The sequence below is a fragment of the Chrysemys picta genome, chromosome 20, assembly GCF_011386835.1.
Source record: "Chrysemys picta bellii isolate R12L10 chromosome 20, ASM1138683v2, whole genome shotgun sequence".
Lineage (NCBI taxonomy): Eukaryota > Metazoa > Chordata > Testudines > Emydidae > Chrysemys > Chrysemys picta.
Window position 1 is genome coordinate 18,425,276 of NC_088810.1, and position 25,109 is coordinate 18,450,384.

Here is a 25,109-nt window from a genome sequence, read left to right on the forward strand (position 1 = left end):
ATTGTGCTTGGGGGCTTGGAAGTCTAAAGAAATCTTTGTAGAGTGATATGTTGAATCTCATCACTCATCAAACCTAGAAAGACAGAATTGCATTCTTCCAAATACAAGAGATGGAGGAAAGGTCTCCAAGGGTAGGTCAACACAGCAAAGACAAACCTGTGGCTGGCCTGTGCCAGCAAACTCAGGCTTGGGCTGTGGGGTTGTTTCACTGCTGTGTAGGCTTCTAGGCTCAGGCTTCCATGGTCCCAGAGCTTGGACTCCAGCCTGAGCCCAGAAGTCTACACACCAGTAAAACAGCCACACAGCTCAAATCAGGTGGCACAGGCCCGCCGCGGGTTTTTCTTTGCTGTGTAGACATCCCCAAGCATACATCTACACCGCAATAAAAAAAACGCAGCATGAAGTCTCAGAGCACAGCAGTGTAGACGTTCAGGCTCAGGCTGAATCCTGGACTGAGACTCTCCCCTCTTACGGGGTCTCAGAACCCAGGCTCCAGTCCAGGAATCTACACTGTAATTTTTAGATCCACAACCTGAGTCCCACAAGTTTGAGTCAGTTGACTCAGGTCAGTTGCAGGTCTTTTATTGCAGTATAGACATACCCGAAGATAGGTAAATTAAGGAGCGGACAAACCAAGTTACCCTGACATACAGCACTGGGAGAGGATGGAAGTAGTGAGGAGTGAATTCATTTCCCTAATTTAGATACTGCCTTTGTAGATGGTTTTATGGGTCTTTCCCCCTCATCTTTTATTAATTTCCATATGTTTTTCCTCATTTTCTTATGTAATTAGTGTTCCTAGAAGTTCAATATTTTCCTTAGTGTTGATGTATATGAATATTTTTGTTAGTTTCATCATCCCCTTGTGGCCAGCTACATTCAGCTGTAAGAGAATTAGTAGCCTAACTATGATCTGTCCCCAAACTCACGTTGTACTTAATCATTAGCTATCTGGTAGTTTCCACTCTGCCCTGAAGACACAGGCATTAGCTTATGGGGCTACTATTTTTATAACCACACTCTTTAAGAACTACTTCGTTACAGGTAGATTCTGCAACTGACAGGTCTAAAAGGTGCTACACTTAACTGAATACAAGATTATTCGAACGATAAATAGGGTTAAGCTTGCACCATCTGGCAAAGTGCCAATTTTAAATGTCTGAGAGTTTCATGCTATCAACAAATACTACCTATATTACTAAAAGTGTTTATGATGCAGAACTTAAACAGCATCTATTTTATTGCATTTTCATTTTTCTTTGGGGCTCTTCTGCTATACAACATATGTTAAAGCTGTAAAATTGGACTTGAAGTTAAACACTGCATTATTGAAATATGAAATCAGTTTACTATTTTTGATCACAGGAAACTAACATTCAGAGCCAACAGAGTTGTAGGAACAGCATAAATGTAAGGGACATGGATACACTATGCCACTGCTACAATGATCAGAACCCCCTACAGGACACCTTTCAAGATCCATGGATCCTACACATGCCCCAATAACAATTATGTGGGTGTGACCAGACATTCATTACGCTCTCGAATGAACTCACACAGGAAGACGATAAAAGACAAAAACACTATCACCTGTGGGTGAACACTTTTCACAAAGCAACCATTCTATATCTGATCTACCAGTCCTCATCCTCAAAGGAAATCTGCACGACACTTCAAAAGACGAGCTTGGGAGCTTAAATTCATTACTCTGCTAGACAATAAAAATCATTTATTGAACAGACACTGGATTTATAGCTTATAACAACAATCTGTAACCCACTAACCCTCTTTTTTTGTCCTGACTGTGCGTGTTAATGGAACTATGGGGTTTTAACAGGCCTCTACTTTGAACTGTCCTTTACAATGTGCTAACTTTTATGCTAAACAATCTGTTCCACCTTGTGTTTTGCTGTGACACTGGAAGTACCTTTCCCAGACCTGAAGAGCTCTGTGTAGCTCAAAAGCTTGTCTCTCTCACCAATAGAAGTTCGTGCAGTAAAAGATATCACCTCACCCACCGTGTCCCTCTGAAGCTCTGAGTCTATAAAACTTGTGTCCTATTGGGAGAAAATATCATTTCTGACAATTCTATACTGCCACAAAGTCAGGTACATCTGTCTGTTGAAAGTTTTACTCATCCAATTGCCTGGAGTGAATAACGTTTTTGACAGATGATTAAAATATAACTAATTATTATAGTGGTATAGGTGGGAGAGTAGAGTTTGTGCCTGGGCTGGTAAATACATACATTTCTATCATAAAAAAACTCATCAATACTAAAGTTACATGTCCAAAAAAACATTTTTTATGTGGAATTAAGGTAACCCACTGGTGCCCCATATCCTTCCAAAATGTGGAAAGTCGGTAAACTTAAACCTCTAAAACCCAGAAAATATAAAGTTATGGTACATGCTAACTCTGCAACGCAATCTTAACTGCCCCGAGAGCTGGCAATAACCACTGGGAATGCTTCAGTAAGTGATGAAAAGGTTATCAAATTACCATTGGAAGTGATGGATTCTCCATCTCTTGATGTCTTCAAATCAAGACTGGATGGCTTACTGGAAGATGCTTTAATCTATTACAAGCTATTAGGCTCAATACAGGAGTAACTAGATGAAATTCTCCAGCCCGTGTTACACAGGAGGTTAGATTAGATCACAATGGACCCTTCTGGACTTAAAAATCTATGAATATACAAAAAAACCTGCAGTATGAGGAAGGACTAAGAGAACATGCAATTGTTTGTTTTCCACAGATTTGAATTCCAGCATTTATACGCATGCACTCCAGCTGCACCCACTTTATTAGGTGTAGCTGTATTGAACAGTGGGGGGATTAGCTGAAGCAGTTTGGCAGAGCTGTGACTGCAACATGGAGAGTTGCATGTTACCTTGAGAGAATAAGTAGGCCTCATTTCTGCACATAATTTTGTAGGCTGTGTCTGTAGCACTGCACAAGGGTGTCTTCTTGCCAGGGGGTTGTCACCAGGCTGGTGGAGACATGACAGTGGTCTCCATGGCTAAATGAGGGACAAATGAAGGAGCTGCTTCAGAACGAATCCTCAAGGCAAGGGTGAAGGGGTAGTAACATTTAGTAAGTCTGAAGTGGAATGTGTGGAATAGGTTCAGTGTTTAAGTGCGGGCCCCATGCAGGGCCTCCTGTTTGCTATGCCTGACCTAACTCAAGATTTGCCTTAGCAAAGAGAAGCTGTAATACCGTCCTACAGTGCTCATTTGCTCTGTTCCCAAAGCATTCTGGAGCATCTGTGAGTGCAGAATGCTAGTACTCCTCTTACTGGGATACTGGGACATTGCTCAGAGACGGCTGAGTTAAGGCTTGGTCTACACCTATAACTTAGGTCGACCTAGCTACATTGTTCAGGGGTGTGAAAAATTCACACCCCCCAAGACACACAGTTAAGATCACCTAAGTTCCGGTAGAGACACTGCTAGATTTACGGAAGAATTCTTCCATCGATCTAGCGGTCACCTCTTGAAGGGGTGGATTAATTAGAATGATGGAAAAACCCCTTCTGTAGCAAGTGTCTCCACCTGTACTGCAGACATACCCTAACTTAGGCTGGATTACAGGGGATGGAGAATACCTTAACTTTATACTGCCTGATGTTCAGAGGTTTAAATGTAGCCACTTTCTGCATCCGGGAAGGACCTGAGGCACCTTTTATATTTCCTTGGGTTTTGTTTTTTAATAATATCTCTGTTCTCTCTCCCCCCCCCAACAACAGCTCACCTCTCCCCATCCACTGCCTCCTTGGTAATGATTACTCCATTGACAGAATGGTGAATACATGGAGGTGAATACAGCTTGAAACAATAGCTCAGAGAAGTGAGAGTTACCCCATTCATCTCAGTGGATGTTCTTATCCCCTCTACCTTGGGCATGTAGTATCCAGGCTCTCACATAGGGGGTAGGAAGAGGGGTTAAGACCTTGCCAGGAGAGGAAGGGCTCCGGATAAATTGACTCTCATAGGGGGCAGGGTCCCCGATCCCAGATCCACACATAGGAAGGCAAGGACCTTGCTCCCCAGATCCCGGCTTACCTTCGGGCACGGAGGAGGGCTCAGACCTTCCCAGGAAGCAGGACCCTCCTGAGATCCTTGCTCACGCAAAGGAGGGAGGGAGGCTATCCGCCATATCCCCCACTTTTGTTTGAGGCACACCCCTCGTCAGCCCCCAGCCACAGAGAGATGGGGCTATGAATCTCCCACCACCACTCAACCCAGCCTGGGGGACCAAGGGAGCTTCAAATGGAATGGGAAGAATGTCGGGCTGACAGTCCCCTTGACTTCTGCAGTGATCCACCTGCATGTTGCCCCTCTCTCAGCCTCCCACCTCTCGCCTCCCACACTCCCATTTATCTTCCTCCCCTTGCCACAGCTCCAAATGTCCCATCTTCATCCCCTAGTTCCCCCATCCTCTCCTTGTACACACAATCCCCACACCCCTTGCACTGCTCTACCCCCGCCCCGCAACATTAATCTGACCCCCCTCCCATATTCCCTAGCAGCCCACGCTGGAGGAGCTGTGTTCAGGAACTCCTTGACCAAATGACGCAGCACCTAGCTTTCCTTTGATCTCACGCAGTCCCACTGTTCAGGAAACAATATCACGTTATCCTAAATGCTTTCTAGAGTCTATCTTCCCTCTACTTAACGCTAATTTCCTTGCCAATACTTACAAATTAATATCCTCTTGCAGGCTGAGATATTAGAGCACTTTCAAATATCACTCAAACCAGAATCTTTGGTCTCAAGACAAAAATGTGCAAAAAGTTGCCCCCGCAGAATGCAGGCAGAGAGCAAAGAGTGTGCATAAGAGACTCTCTGGAAACTGCCCCGGGGTAGAGTTCATACTCATAGTGCAGGGGTGCAGCCCAGGTTCAGTGACCACAGCATGTCACCCAGCTACTTTTACAACAGGCTGCCTGGAAACCCTTTTTCTTCAACCGACCCCTAATCTTGCTGCACATACTCATTTCACCTTTTTAGGCATGTGCTGACCTGGTGTACCTAACTTAACCCTGAACAACTGTTTCAATATTTCTAAGGGATAGTGGGAGCCGTGCACTAGCTGATATAAATCCTGAGCAACTGAGATCAGTTTGGAGGAGATTAGAGCCAGAGCGTGCACCAAAGTTGCGCGTGTGCACACACACACACACACACACGTCTGAACAAGATGACTTTGTAAAATGCTATTTTGGGGGGAGGGGGAGGCTGTATCTTGGAACCCCCTTGCTTGGATGAGCTCAAATTTGGATCACTACCACTACCAAACACTCCTGAGGCAGAACAAATTTCAAGATAATTCAAGTCGGCATATGGATTTTAGAACATTTAGGATAGTCCATCTACGTAGAAAGCTAGTGCTCTGCTAGAATAGAAAAAAGAGGATTAAAAACACATTCCGCAAAGTGAATGCACCACAAATATATCCTCAAAGCTTGGTCATGTTTTTTAAGTCATAAAATCGTAGCATTTGGGTTTAACACATAACTGAAAGGCACTCTGGAGAAAGGATAGTCTTGTGGTTAAGGCACAGGACTGGCAGCACAGAGGTTCAGTTCTATTCTTGCCTCCACAACAGATAACTGGAATGATCTTGGCATTCGAGTCACTTACGCTCACTTTACTTCTTTTCACATGTGTAAAAATGAGGACAGCACTTCTTTGCTTCTTCACAGAGACAGAGTACCATTAACTAAAACACTAATGAAAAGGTGCAGTTAAAAGCAAGATGGAAACTCTCCAATAAAAGTTAAAACAACTCTAAAGGCTCTATTTTTCTGTGAAAATTACTGAGCTGCCACAAAACGGTTAGCACTTCACTTATGGAATGAGCAGCAGGAGTACATCTAATCTCAAGAAACAAAGAGCCGTTTACATTAGTATTTGTGAATGAATAGGCATTGCCTGCTTCACAGCCCTTCTGCTTGATCCTGAAGTGAAATTACAGTCCAGCCCAGCAATTAGGGTGTCAAGCAACAAATGAAAATATGATCAGACGCCTTAGAAAGTTTCCACCTTGTACAGACGAAGCAGGTGCACAACTGGTTGTAAAACCATACTCAAAGTGCAACTCTCAATGATTTACTGTCAAACTGGGCCAACAAATCTAGTGGGGTCTGTCCTGGGTTCAGTACTATTATATATTTTCATTAAAGACATGGATTGGACAGTACGCTTATAAAATACGTGGAGGACACCAAGAGGGGAGGGGTTGCAAACACTTTGGAGAACAGGATTAGAATTCAAAACGACCTTGACAAATTGGTCTGAAGTCAACAAGATGAAATTCTATAAACACAAATGCAAAGAATTATATTTAGGAAGGAAAAAAAAATCAAATGTACAAATACGAAATGAGGAATAACTGGCTAGGCAGCAATACCACAGAAAAGGATCTGGGGTTATACTGGATCAAAAACTGAATATGAGACAATAATATGACGCAGTTGTGAAAGAGAGACATTCTGGGGTGCATTAACAGCAGTGTGTACTGTAAGACACAGGAGGTAATTGTTTCACTCTACTCTGCACTGGTAAGACCTTAGCTGGAGTATGGTGTCCTGCTTTGGGCACCCCACTTTAAGAAAGATGTGAATATGCTGGAGAGAGTCCAGAGGAGAGCAACAAAAATCATGGAAACTTTAGAAAACCTGACTTTATGAGGAAAGGTTAAAAAACCTGGGCATATTTAGTCCTGAGGAAAGAAGACTGGAGGCGGGGGGAGGGGGGGAAGGGGGGGGGGGAAGAGAGAGAGGAGAGAAACACACCTGACAATAATCATCAAATATGTTAAGGGCTGTTACGAAGAGGATAATTGTTCCCCATGTCCATTGAAGGTAAGACAAGAAGCAATCCACTTAATCTCCAGCAAGGAAGATTTAGAAAAATCTTTCTAACTTTAAGGATAGTTAAATACTGGAATAGGTTACCAAGGGAGGTTATGGATAGACCCCTGCATGGATACAAAATTTGTATCCGCATTAAATCCACAAAAATGGTGCGTGGATATAAAGCGGATATTCACACACTTGCAGGGTTCTAGTTTTGGAATCGCCCACACTGGAGGTTTTTCAGAAGAGATTAAGCAAACATCTGTCACTGATGGTCTAGGTATCCATGATCCTGTCTCAACATGAGGGGGTAGACTAAATTGACCTCTTGAGGTCCCTTCTAGGCCTACATTTCTATGATTCTATGAAAGACTTAAACCCTTAAGAACACTTTAAATACAGTAGCATATATAGGTTAAGATAAAAAATGTGAAAATAAGGAGGTGAAGAGCAGAAATCAAGGAGACAGAAGGCAAAATAAGAAAAAGTGTTGTAATTAATATGGCTCTAGCAAAAAAAAAAAACCCTATCAGTCTTTCTTCACAACATTTTTGGTTTTTTTTAAGAAAGCGTATTCTTAAAAACAGAGAAGGGATCATAAAAAAGTAACCTTGTCAGACAAATCAAAGCCCTCAAATTATACCTTATTTACATAGTGCGTACAGAATATTAGGTGCTTTACAGGTAATTTATTCATGTTTCACTTCACCATGTTTCCAGTCAGACACTTCATATCATTAAAAAATATTTCACAGTTTAAAAACGTCCATAAAGCCAAATATACACTCCCTTCTATTCCCGTCCCATATCAAGATCCTCAACTGGCATAGTTGTGTTTATGTCCTCTCCAGCGGAATTTTTTTTTTTTTTACCAATAAAAGCAATGTTCTAATGCAAGAGATTCTGTTTTTTGCAAATGTGAATGCACCGATGCGTGCATTAACGATCTTAAAAGGTGGGACAATTCGTTGAGTAAGTAAGGAAACACCTTTGAAATATTTCTAACACTTCTATATAGCTTGATCTGTTAGGGCAATCACAAGTAAATTCACATTTTTAAGCTATTAACCCACAAACAAAAAACGTATCACTTACTTAACTAAAGCAGCTGCTTCAGGAAGCACTTCGGCAAATGTATCCCGAAATACAATTGCATTTTTCCTTTTACAGTTCTGTATGACATCATTGGCCAGGTAAAACAGATTCAATCGATGAGGAAAAGCAGCTAAAGACAAAATGAAAAGAAATTCAGTTGTACTCCAAAGCAAAGAGTACCATTAGCATTTCTGATGAAGTTTTATAAATGTGTGATGATTTTTTCAGCAATATTTCTATTAATGGTGCAACGGTAACAAGACAGGACTAGGAGTTAGAACAGGGGACTGGGAGTCAGGACACCCAAATTCTATGCATCGCTCTGACAACGATTTGCTGTGTGACTTTGGGCAATAACTTCAGTGTCTCCATTTCCTCATCTGAAAATTAGGTACAATACTAATTTAGCTCAGGTATGTTGTGAAACTTCATTTTGGGAATTGGTTCAAAATCCTTGCATGAAAGGTGCAACTAAGTGAAAGCATTCTCCCTACAAGTACCAAGTCTCGTCTAGTCTAAAGTTGGCCATATAAGGAACCTAAATAAATAGCAACGGGTCACTGACTTCTTGTAACTTTTATAATCTTTACTCAACTCATGGGACCATATGACCAGAAAGACTACTGACATCAAGGGGTGGTAAAAATAAATACTATATGTGATCTTAGATGCAGAAAAGGCCAGTTTGGCCCAGAAAATCTGCATTATATGCAGCCATTACAGCCTTTGAAGAAGCACTGTAGCTTGCAGTTTTTGGCTGCCCTGTTATGAAAAATATTGTTACAGAAATGTCATTAAGTAATTAAGAAGCCTGCTATACCTAAAAAAATAATCACTCATATAGGGTCCCTTTGGCTGGGCAGCTAGCCTATAGCCACACTGAGTGCAGTGACTGGAATAACAATATTACCAAGGAAAGTGACAAATAATTGACAGATTTTAACCTGAAGAGTAATCGTATTACCATACCTTTACTATAAAGGAGCATTGTCAATTTGGAAAGCTTGTTTATCTGAAAGTTTTGCCCCCAAAATAGCTACAAACAACACCTACCATTATTTAAATAGTTAAGAAAATTTAGTTTTTCCTCATTTTTCAATTTGCTCACTTTGTGAGTGAGAGTGCTTCGTGTATAATCAGTTTACATGCTTTCCCTTGTATAACAGGTTCTCCCTTGAAGAAAAGATCCTTATAAACAACAACAGAAAGCAGTGAAAAGTCATAAAAATGTTATTAAAGGATTTTTTTCAGTTTTCAGTATATATTTGAAGAGGACTTTAACAGATATGGGATTTAAAAATGGAATTTTTGAATTGATTCAAGCTGACACACTACAGTACAAATTATTAGTACAGAGCAGTATAAACTAATCTAATTTCGAGTTTTATACTTCAGCCCATCACTAGAGAATGTGAGCACCTTCCACATATTCAATGCCAGAGTTATTGCATGAGATCCAAAGTTACCATCGTCTACCGCCCTAGCCCCACTCACTGTTTCAACCTCTTTCTTTCCCGGGGGCTTCCAGAATCTCCCCACCTTCCTTTCCCATTCACTCCCTCCGCAAAAGGTCACACAACAAAGCTCTTCTCTGGTTGTGGAGGGATGGATATGGCACCCACTGGAAACTATTTATGCTGCACCTTCATTCAACTCAAGGTGGTTACAGCAAAGAAAAGCTCGGCCTTACCAAAGAAGTAGAGTGTACGGCTTCCCAGCTCCTCCTCTCAAAGAGCAAGCTAATAAAACCAAGCAGGCCAGTCCTCTGCGGCTTTGCTTCTGTGTGCCTAGTCCATTTACTACCGCCTCACTTTCCTCCCTCTTCCCCAAGGAATAGACATGCATTGCTGCTTGTGCACAAAGCACTTTCCCAGCAACAGAACTGCAGTGATACACAGGCCTAGATCCTGCTGCTCCTGTTGGGCCATGGGAAAAGCATGGTGTTGAAACACAAGAGGTATAAATCCTCCGCTACTTTTAAAAAGTTGATGAAAGGAAAATGATTATGCCTTTGGTGCACCTATATAAAGCTCTTTCCCTACAGTCCGACCAAAGCAATACAACAATTCCAACTAGGTCTGCCCTAATTTCACTATGCTCCTACCAGTACCACTGAGGGAAGGACTGCGCATCAGAGCAGTAGCACAGGTGCTACCCTCTCCTGCAGAAAAAGCAAACATCTTCCAGAGGGAAGCGGGATATACCCCATTAAAAACCACTGGAACACCACTACAGTAGCCTCAAGAAACCTTTCCTTCAGTTGTTGATGCTCTTCCAACAAGGTGTCGTACATGGTCATATATAATGGTCCTCTGTTAACATGCAAACGGAACGTTGGGGTTTTTTAAATTCCCCACTTGTAAACTTCTTTCAGACTATTGTTCTGAGCATGACTTTTCATATAACCATAACTCCACTAAACCCATTTTAGCAAAATTACTGCTACTCCAAATGTGAACTAAATTCAGGAAGCATAGTAAAAGAGCTGCATAATGACATTTCGACAATGCATTTCTTTAGCAGAGGTCGAATGGTTCATATAGTGTTCAGGTAAAACATTTCTATTATCATAATGGGGAAAGCTATGAGAAGGAAAAATGTTGCCCATAATTTTGTAGCTTCAATTATAAAGCATATGCAAAGAGGGCTATCCTGTATTGGGCTCTAATCAGAGAAGAACCCTAAGTATCTCTCATCAACACTTAGATATTATGGTATTAGCAACACAGAAAATACTAAGATAAATCTCCTGATACATGAAATGTCTCTTCTGCCCCTCATTCCCCTAGATGTTGTGTTGTTCCTGCATAGCCAAAAAATAGTGACACAGCAGGGAAGTGCTAGATGCAGCTTATTTTATTTTGCTGTCCTGCAACTGGCCTGAACAAGTCATGACCCAGTAGCTAAATATTTTAACTTTCAAAAGTAAGAGTGTTAGGAGAAATATAGATTTTCATTTGATGGCATTGCTCATTGAGATGAGAAGAGATATACTGTAACTCATTGTTTACTGCATTGGTCTCATTCCATACCATGTAAACAGTCAAATAATAGTAACAAAAAAAGTTTATGGGAAGCAGCTCAGGGCACCTCCTGCTTGAACAGATGACCAAAGAGATTCCCTTGGAGCCACGTCATCTATGTTCTGATTTTGCTAGCTGTTACAGTAGAACCTCAGAATTACAAATACCTCAGCAACGGAGACTGTTCATAACTATGAAATGTTCGTAATTCTGAACAAAATATTATGTTCATTATTGTTCTTTCAAAAGTTTACAACTGAACAGCTTTGGAACTTTACTATGCAGAAGAAAAATACTGCTTTCCCTTTATTTTTTTAGTAGAGTGTTTAACAAAGTACCGTACTATATTTGCTTTTTTGTGTGTCTGCTGCTGCCTGATTGCGTATTTCCGGTTCCAAATGAGGCATGTGGTTGATCAGTTCGTAACTGTGATGTTCATAACTCGGAAGTTCTACTGCACCTCTAATCTACCTATTGTGAATTCAGAGGTATTCACTTAGTGTTTCTCTTTGACATGTTTGATAACATGATCTAGACCAGGCAATAGGCCTCTATGGATATGTCTACACTGTAATAAAACACTTGCCACTGGCCCATGTCAGCTGGCTTGGGCTCTGGGACTTTAAAATTGCTGTGTAGCTGCTTGGGCTGGAGGGTCCCCGAGACTAAACATCTCCACCTCTATTTTACAACCCTGCAGCCTGAGTCAGCTAAGCAAGCTGTGGGTGTTATAGTGCAGTGTAGATAGATCCTATATAGCCTAGTGCCTTGTCTACATGGGCAAGTTTTATCAGTTAACTCTATACTGGTATAACCGCCCCCCACACACGGACACTTTTATTAAGGCAAAAGACTGGCCTTTTTCCTTTTAGATTACACTCCTTCCCAATAACAAGCTAAATGAAAAATGGCACTCTTGTACTAGAAAAAATGACTACACAGGGGGTTATACCAGTATAACCATATTGGTATAAATCCATGCCTTGGGTTATACCGAAAAATCTTTCCCATGTATACTAGGCCTGCAGTTCGGGCAGGAAATATACACTAGAGAGAATACGTTGCAGCCAGTTGAGAAATGTGATCACTCACATGTTGCAAATTTAAACAGTCAGTGGCCAAGTTTCTTATATATTTGCTGCACCTCATTTATTGAAACACCATTGGCCACACCCTATATTTCTTCCAAGGAATGAAGTTAAGGATGCTTAATGCAAACACTTGTGGGATGTTACTGAACCTCTAGAAAAGAGATGTAGCCTAATGAACCAATCATCTCTCTGCTTGCCTGCATGGAAACATCTAGAGAGGGGAATCTACTTATGGGTATCAAGGGATATGCTGGTGACAAGATGATGGCCTCAGTGAAGGGAAAATACAGTGAGAAGTCTTATGATTTGTCAAAATGAGCTCTTCTGCCCCCCTCCAAAGGTGGAAAAAAATTCAATTAATTTCACAAGTCTGTGTTTGATGACTGGCAAGCTGTAGCACATGGTAACATCACAGTTGCTCTACTAGAATCAGAGCATAAGGCGAGAAGGGACCACCAGATCATCCAGACTTTCCTGAATATCACTTGCCACTGAATACCACCCGACCACCCACACACACCAAGCCAAGAGCTAGAATTAGACCAAAATAGAACTGCCCTCATGAGACTAAGCTATTGTGTGCCATGGGCTGAGAGCAAAAGGGACTGAAGTGAACCAATGCCTGTGGCCCCTGCAATGGCAGGAGTTGATTAATAGAGATATAGACAGATCTTGGGGAATGATGTGAACCCCATGATGCACAGGAAGATGAAAAAAAACAAGGTCACTGCCACTCTGAGTTGAAGGAAAATTCCTTTCCAAACTTGGTTTAGAAGAGTAAGTTACAGGTGTGCAAAGTGTTAGCTATAATCTCTAACATCCTATTATAGCATGGGCCCTGACTAACTAGAAGACTAGGTCTCTTTCTATGAGCCATGGTGTGATAGATTGGGGTATGTCTGTGTCAATTTATGAACTCAATCATGTTTTGTAACCATAGGGTCAACAGCTCTCACCCCTCCACTACTAGCCTGTCCACAAAAACAATGAAGTCTCTACATAGAAGTCTAGTCTGGGGAGGGGGCTGGAGCTCCTCAGCCTGGGCACATTCCCTAGAGGAGTCAGAAACTATATTTAAGGGGTAATGGTCTGTGAGGAGTGGCCATCCAAGACCTCATGCCAGAAGGCCAGGGTAAGGAGAGGGAAGCCAGGAAGGCCTCGCTAGATCAGCAGTTTTCAAACTGTGGATCATGACCCCAGAGTGGATCGTGACCCCCATTTTAATGGGGTTGCCAGGACTGGCGTTAAACTTGCTGGGGCCTGGGCCTGAGCCCCACTGCCCGGGACTGAAACCCAAGGGCTTCTGCCCCGGGCAGCGGAGCTCAGGCTTCGGCTTCAGCCCCAGGCAGTGGGCCTGAAGCCCATGGGCTTCAGTTTGATTCAGGCGGGCTCAGGCTCCGCCCCCTCTCCTGGGGTCGTGTAGTAATTTTTGTCATCAGGAGGAGGTCACAGTGCAATGAAGTTTGAGAACCCCTGAGCCTATGGACACTGACCAAACCCAGAACTCGCAGGAGGGTGAGATGAGACACAAAGGGGCACATTCAGGACTGTGATATTTTCCAAAGATCTGCATCTCTCCAGTGCTCTTTAACAGTAAAGTACCTGTGACTAAAAAATTCCTTTGCTAAGCCTGTATTCCTTGCCTGCCACAGGGTTGCTGAAGGGATTAACATAGAAGATCAGAGCACCCACAGTGAGGGGAAACTCTAAGGGATCATGTACAAGTAACGGGGGGCCCAAGAGGAATGGAGATCTAAGGAGGCCAGATTGCAGAGTCCCACTGCCCAAGAAGGGTGTCAGACATGGGGACTGAACCTGGAAGTATGCCTGAGAGATCCAGAGCTAGGAACAGTGACCAGTTACCACCCAGAGCCAGGAGGCTTAAAAGCACATGGGATCCAGCAACTGAGTCCAATCAGAACAGGCTGATGTCCATCCACAGAGGGGGAACTGAGCCAGGCTGCCACAAACCAACAGCTGAGGAGCTTGATGTGCCTAGATTTGAATTTTGGAGGACTAAAGGCAGGTGCTTTCCTGAGAGAGGATGGTCTTGGACTCTGGAATTTTTGACCCTTACCAGTCTACCAAAACTCAAAGCCAGGGCTTCTCCTTGAGGAGAGGTAAATGGGTAGTGTTTCCTGTATCAGTAGTTCTGGTAGTGACGTATTCCTATTATATTAGCTGTTGTAGGCAGTAGTTGCACCTATGCTTTTAATCCACACTGTAAATGTGCCCATGCCATACAATGGGCACACTTATAAAGCCCAAAATAACCGTTACTTCTCACAGTGGTAAAGTCTACAATTTCATCTCTACACCTTTTGTCTTCAGAAAGCAAAAATTAAAAATAAAGCTGTTATGAGAACATCTTTTCAGCACTTAGCCATAAAATTATCAAATGAAAAAAGCTATGGGACGAGTTGGTCAAAGCTAGTTTAGTGCAGTTGGCACTACCTGTGGCAAAGTGCCCATGGTGAACTTATTTTAAAGGTGTGTGTGTGAGATCATGAGTTGCAAAGAATTTGCATCAAGTGTGGGAATGTATGCAATGATTACTTATTAATGTGTTTTCTGAAGCGTTAAGTCACATCTGCTTCAAGACACTGACTATACATAGTCATTTAGGAAGATATCCACTGGAGAGCTAACTTCAAGACCTGAACATTTTACTAGACTCTAACAGGCCAGTGCCCAGTTAAAAAAAAAAAAGATTACACCTCCCAACTCAAGTTGTGTCCAAGTCGTCCCAAGGTAGTGATCTAAGCTGCTATTGCCCACCCACCTCGAGTCTTTTGTATTAGCTTTGGCTAGCAGATGACAGGGGGAGTGCTATGTTCAGTACACAATCAGGAGGAAGTCTCTTCTCCCCATCCCTGTCATTTCTGGTGCTGAGAATGAGGGAGAGAAAAGACAAGGGTAGATAGGTGTGTTGAGGGAGAAGATGCGTGCGCACAAATGCTGCTTCTTTGCCCTCCCTTTCTCTATCCTGTTCTATGTAGTTTTTCTGATGCTTTTCCTCTCCATTTGTGAGAGCATGCCCACCTACACGCCTCCTTTTGGGAAAGGCAGGCGAGGTCTCCCTGCAGGATGAGGCCCTCCAGCTGCTGTGTCAGTGAAGTGAAACTGATTATAATCTTGTAAATTTCCCTATGCGGCTCCTCTTGCAGACCTGCAACATGCAGAAGCCACAGACACTGGCCTGCTGCTTCTGCAATCTCTTAGGAGAAGGAAGAAGCTCTTTATTCCCAGCCCATCCCAAATAACAGCAGAGGTTCATATGAGACTCTCTTCTACTGCTACACGTTGCACACCCCCAAGTATAAGGCCAGAAGCAGCAAAGGCTGCTAATGGGATAGTGGGACTAGATACATTTATCTTCCTCCTTCTCCAAGAGCAACCCAGTAGCAACAGAATACAGTCCACTGTCTCTACTACTCCTGCCCACAGGAGGGTCCCAGCAGGAGTAGAAAAGTGAAATTTACAAGGCTCATGTCAGGCTCACTTTTCAGTTCCCAGAGGGAAGTCTTTTTCACTCATTACTGATTAGCAGAAAAATAATTTTTTCAAGTATTTATGGACAATTATTGTTGCTATTATTTAACACAGATTTCTTGCTATTTTCATTATGCTGTGTTAACTGCGGTAACAATTATGAAACAGGACACAAGTAGTTTAGGCCCCAAATTTATGTTTAATAGAAAACCCGATATGAAAAAAGTTAAGATTTGTTATTTAATAATAAAAACAATTCTTAGTTCTGTAGTGCTTTTCATCCATAGATCTTAGCATGTTTTTACAACGATCAGTATCTTTCTCTTCATTTTACAGATGAGGAAACTGAGGCAGAAAGCAAATGACTTGCCCAAGGTCATCCAACAGGCCGGTGGCAGAGCTGGAAATAGTGCTCCATCCACCAGGCCACTGCCTCCCCCAAAAGATATTTTGAATTTAAACCTTCCTCTACAGTACCGTGAAACACAAACAGCAGAATTGTGCTAATACATGACTCAGATGTAAGATGAGTCAATTACAAAAAAAATTTAAAACAAGCAGCCAAATTGGTGAAGAGCAGGTGAAACTTTAAAATTCAGTTGTATTAATCTACTAGACAACTATTCAGCCAAATTAAGAAGGTTTACCATAATGTTATTAAAAATTCTGTACAACTTTGTTAAATCCATCCGTTGGTCACTGGATGCATTTGTGTCACAGTTGTATTGTCTACACAGACTTCCAGAAATCTTCTATACAATGCCAAAAAATTAGACCACAAGAAAATTATAATAATTTAAGGATTTATTTTAAATAATTTGTTTTGGTTTTGCCAGGGCTCCTTTAAATCAAGTTTTTGGTTTCTTTAAATCAACCATCCTATAGATTTCTTCAAGTGGCAAATAAAGTCAGTTAGTTCTAACAGCTAAATTCAATTAATTATGCCACAATCCAGCACTTGAAACCTCACAGTAGTTTTCATGATGTTGAACTTTAACACATGCACCAAGGCAGAAATAAGATTTTTTTTTTTTTCAGTTAGGGTCAATTGGTTCTTCTAACCCTTCCAAATTACAAATTACAAAAAAAGTATGTTCAAATAAATCAGAGTTGATAAAGCTATATTTATAGTTATACACAAGTCTTAATATGCAGTGGGTTTTAGCGATTAAAAACTATATCAAAATAAGAACACACTAACTGCACACTGCTTTTATGAAACAGAATCATACGCAAAAAAGAAGCAAATTTCAATCGCATCATTGCATTATGCAACTGGTAAACTGGGAATGCATGCAGTTAACATACTGGGAGGTACCTGAATAAATCTTTATTATAGATCAATGAATGAAGAGACCTTTTATTCGATCATGATGTCTCAACAAATTGTAAAGGAGACATCAGTTCTTCTCATGAAACAGTAAACTGCATTATTGATCTCACACTGCCAATGGCCAAATGTTTTTCAAATTCTTCTTCAAGTGCGCCTCCTGTACTTTTTTTTAAAAGTGATGTTATATTGCTTGATGGATTAACATGTCTGAAATTAATAAATGCATAGCTTACTGACCTGAAAAGCAGTTATATTTAATTTGTGGCTAAATAGTATTTATGCAAGCACACTGAATAAATTAGATAGTCCTGTCAGAAAGTCTTTTATAATATAGATTCACAGTAGTGAGTTTTGGAGAAAAAGTGATTCACTGCATTAAATACCCTATACTTCTATAAAGAAAATATTGTCTATTTTAGTGAAACTTTCAGTTTTCACATAAGCAAGCTGTCATTGTCCATATGATTATACTACTAGAACAAAAAACTGATGAAGAGATAATTCAATCATGTGCTGACAGAGATATCGAAATGTCAGCGCTAATTCTGCATTAAAAAAAGGAATGGTTCCATTCTAATAGCATCACATCTTTTGTATAAGAATTACATAGTACCTTATCTGTTAAAAGACTTAAAGTAGAGAAATGCAGAGGGAAAAAAATTTGACAGGATTTGACAACACATACATACTATATGATATAAACAGAGGAAGAAAACTTTGGAATTAAAGAAAATAACTCAAATACCAAAACAAAAATCAATAAATGTTCTGTCTCAAGCGGTATCTAGAGGATGGCAGAAACCAGTAGATGAGAACCTAGCTAAGTGTGCAAGACTGACTATAGGATGGTGGGTGTAAGTGGGGAGATTTCTTCCTGACCACAGTTTGCATGAAAATCAATGATCTTTTTAACAGTGCTGCTAATGTCACTACAGATGACATTATAGAAAAAATTCTAATTCCCTTATTCATATGTTTAATGAATTTATAAACCAGAAAAAAAATACTGTATAAGACAAGTATCATTTCAGAAATACCACCTATAACACTGCTCAATTTAATTTTTGTACAATGCTTTCTTCAAGAGTGTCACCCTACTAAGAGACGTAAACACCAAGCTATTTTTTTCAGTTCAATATAAGTACAAGCAATAGAGACCTGCAGTGGGACTGGGATCCTGCAGGTCCCATAGGATTTGCTGTCTTAATAGCAGGATAACAATTCAACAAAAAATGCAGGAGCGATTGGGAATTGTGAGGTGGGATTAAAAAATTGTCCCATACAGGGCTCTAACAAGGAGAACCTCATTTATCCAATCTAACTGGGACTTGGCCGGCAGCCAGCTCCCCTCCCGCTGGTGGCCCGCACCGATTAACTCCTCCCCTTCCCTCCCAGCACCTCCTGAACGCTGCGGAACAGCTGTTTCGCAGTGCGCAGGAGGCACTGGGGGGACAGAAGGGGACAGGACGCGCTCAGGGTAGGAGGTGGAAAGAGGTGGGGTGGGGGTGGACCGGGGAGGGGAAGAGGCGGGGCAGGAGTGGGGCCTTGGGGAGAAGGGGTGAAGTGGGGGTGGGAAGAAGCGGGATGAGGGCTTAGGGGAAGGGGTGGAGTGGGGCCTGGGACTGTGCAGAGGTTGAGCACCCCCAGGGAAAATTAGAAACCGACATCTGTGACTCAGGCCAGATCGGATAACCAAAAATTCGGATAACCCAGAGAATGGGAAAGTGCGAGGCTGCAGTGCCATCTAGAGGGTACAGGAGAGATTGCCCTCTTTTGGACCTGTGTGCGCTGGTTGTTTGGTTAATAAGGAGAACCGGTTAATGGAGGGTCAGACAACTGGGTTCTACTGTACCTTCATCTGAATCTTATAAAAACTTTATTGAGAATTCTGGGACAAAAAGCCACTCTCTTATCTTATTAATTCTACCCTTTGCAAGAGGCTCTCAGGAAATAACAGCTATTAAAAGCAAGTCAAATTTTCTTAATTATTACCAGCTATTATTTGTATTATCATGGACCATTACTATTCATGGACCAGGACTCCTTTGTGTTAGGTGCTGTACAAACGGAACAAAAAGACAGTCCATGCCCCAAACTGCTCACAACCTAAGGGCGGGTCTACACTACGGAGTTAAGTCGACTTAAGTTACACAACTCCAGCTACATGAATAACGTAGCTGAAGTCGACATAGCTTAGTTGGACTTACTGCAGTGTCTACACCGTGCCGGGTCGACAGGAGAAACTCTCCTGTCGACTTACCTTATGCTTCTCGTTCTGGTGGAGTACCGGAGTCGACGGGAACACAATCTGCAGTCGATTTAGCAGGTCTTCACTAGACCCGCTAAATCGACCCCCAGTGGATAGATCGCCACATCGATCCGTGGTAAGTGTAGACATACCCTAAGTATAAGGCAATGAACAACTGGTGGATACAGAGACAGGTAAGAGAGTATGAGGAAACAATGAGACAAATTGGCTCAGCATGATATGCGGTGGAGTCAGTACAACGCCAGCTAACTATTGTCAAGTTTTTGTAGGGATGATAGAAAAGGAGAGTTTTAAGGTGGAATCTGAAGAAGAATAATTAGTTTTGTGCTGTTTATGGGGAGTTCCTCTCAGGCATGAGGGGCAGCATAGAAGAAAGCATGAAGGTGTCGGAAAATGTATCAAATGGGTGATGGAAGCTGCATCATTACGGCCTTACAAATTCATGGACCATTTTGGTCAATTTCATGGACATAAGATTTTAAAAATAATAAATTTGAGTTTCAGATATTTAAATCTGAAATGTAATGGTATTGTAATCGTGGGGGTCCCAACCCAAAACAGGTAAGGGGGGGGGGTCACAAGGCTATTGTGGGTGTGGTAGTGATACTGCCACCCTTACATCTGTGCTGCTGCTTTCAGAGCTGGGCAGCCGGAGGGCAGCTGCTGGCTGGGTGCCCAGCTCTGAAGGCAGCACCACCGCCAACAGCAGCACAGAAGTAAGGGTGGCAGTAACATAAGAATGGCCATACTGGGTCAGACCAAAGATCCATTTAGCCCTATATCCTGTCTTCTGACAGTGATCAGTGCCAGTGCTTCAAAGGGAATGAACAGAACAGGTAATCATCAATACCATAGCATACCACCCTCACTTCTATGCGGCTGCTGGCGGTGGCGCTGACTTCAGAGCTGGACTCCCAGCCAGCAGCTACCACTCTCCGGCTGCCCAACTCGGTGAAATCTGGTCTCCCCTACAACAGTCAGATTTCAGGGTCCATGTCGTATTTTTCATGTCCGTGAATTTGGCAGGGCCCTATGCATCCTGGGCTGATGGGAAGGCAGGAAGTCAATGTCTCAATGGTGCACAAGCAAGAATATGATTTAGTTGCAGAGGTCATGGATTCTGTGACTTTACTGCATTTTTGTGACTTCTTCGGCTTCAGCTATCAGTGGCAGGAGATGTGTGCCCCCCAGCCCCTGCAGTGGGGCTCAGGCTGCCAGTCCCCACACAGTGGGGCTTGGGCTGTCATTCCTTCCCTCCCCCCACACTCCCAGTTATTTTTAGTACAAGTCACAGACAGGTCACAGGCTCCCATTAATTTTTGTTTATTGCCTGCGACCTGTCCATGACTTACTAAAAATAACTGTGACAAAATCTTAACCTTAAGCTTAAGAGATGATAGGTAGGGAGCAGATAGGCCATGAAGCTCCTTCAAATTGAAAGTAAACAGCTTGTTTGATGTGATAGAGAAGGGGGAACCGGAGGAGGGATGCAAAAAGAGGGATTACATGGTCTAAGAAAATGATCTTTGTGACAACATTCTGAATGGATATGAGTGGAGCAAAACTGCATTTCTCGAGGACAGAGAGAAGGATGTTGCAGTAATCGAGATGCGAGAGGACTGCCCGAACAAGAGTTTCAGAAGTGGATGAACAAGAAAGGCCCTGTGTGGAAAATTAAACATAGCCTAAATTTGAGGATTTAGAGAGAGATCTGAATCAAAGATGGTGCCCCGGTTAGAGGCCTGAATGACAAGCAGGACGATGGTGTTGTCCACAGTGAACGGGAATGGAGGTAACAGGGAGGTTCGTGGGGGACGAGGATTAAGAGCTCTGTTTTATCAATGTTGAGAAGGAGCTGATGGCTAGGCATTCACAAGTAGATGTCAGAAAGACCGAGATTTTAGTTTGGACAGAAGACAGGTCTGGAGTAAAGAGGTTGATCTGTGAGTCCTTAGCAGAGAGAAATGGTAGCTGAATTTTCTTTGCAGGTGAGATTACACAGAGGTAAAGTATAGAGAAAAAAGGGGCCCAAGGACAGAGATCTGTGGAAACTGCATAGAAATGTGGGGGATGAAGAGGATGAGCCAAAGGACACACTGAAGGAACAATTCGAGAGGTGACAGGAGAAGACACAGTCATGGAAGCCATGACAGGACAGGATATAAAGAAGAGCATGATCAATGGTGTCAAAGGCAGATGACAGACTGAGGATGAGGATGGAGTACTAGTTCTGAGCTTTAGAAAAGAGGTCACTAGAGGTTTTGACAAAAGCAGCTTCTTAAGAGTTAATATTTTGATTCTTACACATACCATTAAAAAAAAACAACTTAACTACTTGTCACGCTAGCAAAACAAAAGAAAATTATGAACTACTCTATTTTGCTCTGCCCAGCAATCCCAGCCCTAGAAGTAAGATTCACTTCTCATTAAGATATTCATTTGAGTTCACATATCTGAAAATAAAGTTTAATTACAACCTTTGATAACAAACTGTTTACAATTTCAGTAAGTCAGACAACTGTACTGTTGAAAATTTCAACAATTAAGTGTTTTTTATGCTAATTAGAAGGAAAGGAAAATAGTTTAATTTTCTATTTGAACCCACATGCTAGCTGAGTTGCAAATGTCTCACTCTCACAAAATGTCCCCTTTACTTGCAGACTGCTCCAAAACCTTAATTTTCATTGACATTTGTTGCAAGATACATCTCAGTTTATTCCAAATGACAAGCAAGTCTTGCTTTTGAGACTTTCAGACTGCTAGGAAGAATTGTGTGATTTTAAAATGCAAACACAGTTATGCTAACTGAAGCAGTGTATAATATAGTTACTCGCCATCATCTCTGCATCTAGACAAATACCTGCAATTCAAGCCCTAATAACTGTACCTCATAAGTATCAAGATTCATAACAATTTACAATCTATTCTGCCAATTAATTCACAGCATTTATCAGCCTGCACAGATTAGAATAAGTGATGTAAGTGCAGGACACAGCTCCTGAATGAGGACTCAATCCTGCTTTCCCTCCTGTGGAGAGCCCTCAAATACAATCAAAGTAAACAAGGAAAAAAGGGCACTCAGCAACTTAGAGAATCATCTCTTAATATGGAAAATGAACTATTTCTAACATTTTTAAGCATAACAGAGTTATAATGCCACTTTAATGTTACCTTCTTGCTCCTGCAAAACTTACTTTAGCGCATACTGAGACAGTACAAGATTTGAATGTTTTAAGAACATATGAAAGAGCAATTCCAGCAAAGATGATCAAACCATGTTTAGACTAGTGAAAAAGATTAATCTCTCCACTGTCAAGTCCACAATACACCTACGGCCAGTGCTCTCTAGATTTGATTTTAATATCCAATACTCTTCCTCCTACCCACATCTAAAGAGACTACTATTTTGGGAGTGGGGGAAGAAGACTGTGGCTAGCATCCAAAAATGAGAGCTGATGTTCAGGCGGTTAATTTACATGCTTATTTTTTTCTTGGAATTGTATACGAAAATCTTTACCTGAGACTCTGGAGAGGACTCCCCAGCTACTGGTTAACACTGTAAGCAACATACACAGCAATGATAATGCCATATGATAGAACTGAGAGAGATCATAAGGGCTTGCCTAGAAGTTATGTGCTCCAAAAATTTCTTCTCTGTATAATTATGCCCCAGAGAGCCTTAACTTCAATAAGTTAACTAAAGCTGGAAGACGACTAGCTATCAATTATTAAATATATGTTTGATACCTGTGGTACAAGAAGGTAGTTATCTCCCCTTCATCCTCTCAAGACACTCCCTCTCTCCCTACCCCATACATTCTGTTGATTCCCACCACAGTTTTTGGACTTTTGTGAAGTTGTGTTAGAATGTCTATTGCTGTAAATGATATACACTCACATCCACTTCAAACTGAACATTTCTGCTTGTGAATCAAATACCACACATACAAACATGTTAAGCAATGCAACAGATTTCCCAGACTTGTCCTGAACTATAAACAAAGATCTCAACCAATTTAGAAATTCACATCACTAAATTCCCAAATTCGTAAGCAAGATTTTTTAAATTCTGAAACAGATCTATTTTAAAGAGGTACAATGCAAGAGGTACCATGCATTTCTATTATTTCTTATTAACACAAATCATCAATAAAAGAAATGGCATTTTTTAAGCTAAGAAAACCAATGCATTTTGCAAACATCTCTGATTGTACCAGCTGTACACAGACTGATAGTCTTGTTTATAGACTCCAAAGTATTTAAAACACAATAAAGGAACCATTTGGGTAGGAGTGGAGGTGGCTTAAATAACTAGGGGAAGCCACTGAGAACCTAATGCACAGTGAGGGACTATAAACAAGATGCAGATTAAAGAGTCTGTAGGGTGGGAATCATAGGATAAGTGACATGGAACCACAGATTTCTCAATAGGGTTTGGATAACGGGGGGGGGATTCATATAAGGGGAAATGTCTGGATTAACAGGGTTTGGAAAATGGGGAGAAGGGACTAGACATGGAAGGCAAGTGAAAGGAAGAAAGGGGTTATTTCCCTAGAGTCCCTCACAGCCCCTAATGCCTCCCTCCTAATCTCACTCTCCCAATTCATAGAATCCAAGTCAAGACGGGACCACTGTGATCATCTGGCTTGACCTCCTGCACAACACAGACCAGAGAACTTCCCCAAAACAATTCCTAGAACATGCTTTTTAGGAAAACACCCCATCTTGATTTTAAAACGGCTAGCAACGGAGAATTCACCATGACCCTGGCTAACCTGGTTCAATGGTTGACTGGAGAGCCATTACATTTGCCTCCCTCTCTCTCTTTTCCTCCAATGAAAAATTATGGGGTTGTGGTGCCTACTTTCCTCGATGCCCCGCCCCCCACATCTCCCTCCTGGTGCCCTCTTCGCTCATCCAGGGACAGATAATGAGGCCGTGGTTCTTTTTTCTCAAGAGCCCCCCTCCCCATCTCCACCTCCCGCCATGGTGCCCCCCCCAACTCACATCTCCTCAGCCACTTCATCCAGTGATACACGATAGTGTTGTGGTGCCTCTTGTTCTCCAGGCACCAGGACGACAGGCCCTGGATGGACTCCATGGTGTTGGTGACCGACTGGAACTTCCTGTCCAGCGAGGCCTCCAGGGCCCCCGCCGAGGAGGACGACGACGAGGAGGCCTTGCTGCTGCCTCCGCCGCCGGCCGCCATCTTCCTCCCCTGGTCGCACCAGCAGCAGCGCCGCTACCCTCCGCCGCGGCCGGGAGCGCGTGCACCGCTCAGCCGTCCTCCCCTCCCCCCTCGCCCGGGGGGGGAGCGTGCCTCCTGTGCGCGCGCCCGGGCAGAGATGGGCTGGGCTTGCGGCCGCACGGGGGTGCTATATTTAACCAGGGCCGCTGCCCAAGAAGGAGGCATGTAACAATGCACCCGCGGCAACCCTTCGCTCCTGGCGCCGGGGCTTCGCCGTCCGGCTCGGGGCGTGCCAGGCGGGAATGCGAGCGGCGCCACCCCGTGCGTGCGGGGGGTTTCCCGGTCTCCCTCGGGCGCACCCCGCAACGCGCAGCAATGCACCTGTGCCCGCCGCTGCCTCCCGCCCGCTGACGTCCAGTCCAAGGAAACACTCGTTCAACCCCGGCCTGCCCGCGATCCGCCCGCGCGCGCGCAGCCCTGCCTACGGCGCGCGCGAGGGTCTCATCCCCCCTCCACCCCGCAACAGCAAGCAACGCCCCCCGCCCCCCTGCAATGGAGCGGCTCTATCCCCGCCCCCTCGAGCGGGCACAACGCACGGAGGTGACACCCCGTCCCGCCGGCCGGGGCCGGAGCGCGAGAGGCCGCTGCACCCCTCCTCTCCCTGGCACACAGGGGTGGCTCTGCCACCGCCCGGCCTCTCTCCCGGGCCCGAGACACTCCGGCTGGGAAGTGCGCGCACTCGCGCGAAACGGTGGG

At 42.9% G+C, this 25,109-nt stretch overlaps 1 protein-coding gene across 4 annotated transcripts in view; it reads right to left on the minus strand.

Moving 5' to 3' along the window:
- Positions 1-24,509, minus strand: part of RPRD2 (regulation of nuclear pre-mRNA domain containing 2) — a 43,431-nt gene extending 18,922 nt beyond the window's left edge. For all 4 annotated transcript variants that reach the window (XM_065573738.1, XM_065573737.1, XM_008170311.4 and 1 more), the window contains exons 1-2: positions 24,173-24,509; positions 7,958-8,087 (exon numbers count right to left, since the gene is read on the minus strand). In XM_065573738.1, the coding sequence (XP_065429810.1) occupies positions 7,958-8,087; positions 24,173-24,374 (332 nt within the window). In that variant the 5' untranslated portion in view covers positions 24,375-24,509. The remainder of the gene's footprint in view (positions 1-7,957; positions 8,088-24,172) is intronic.
- Positions 24,510-25,109: the final 600 nt, after the last annotated feature.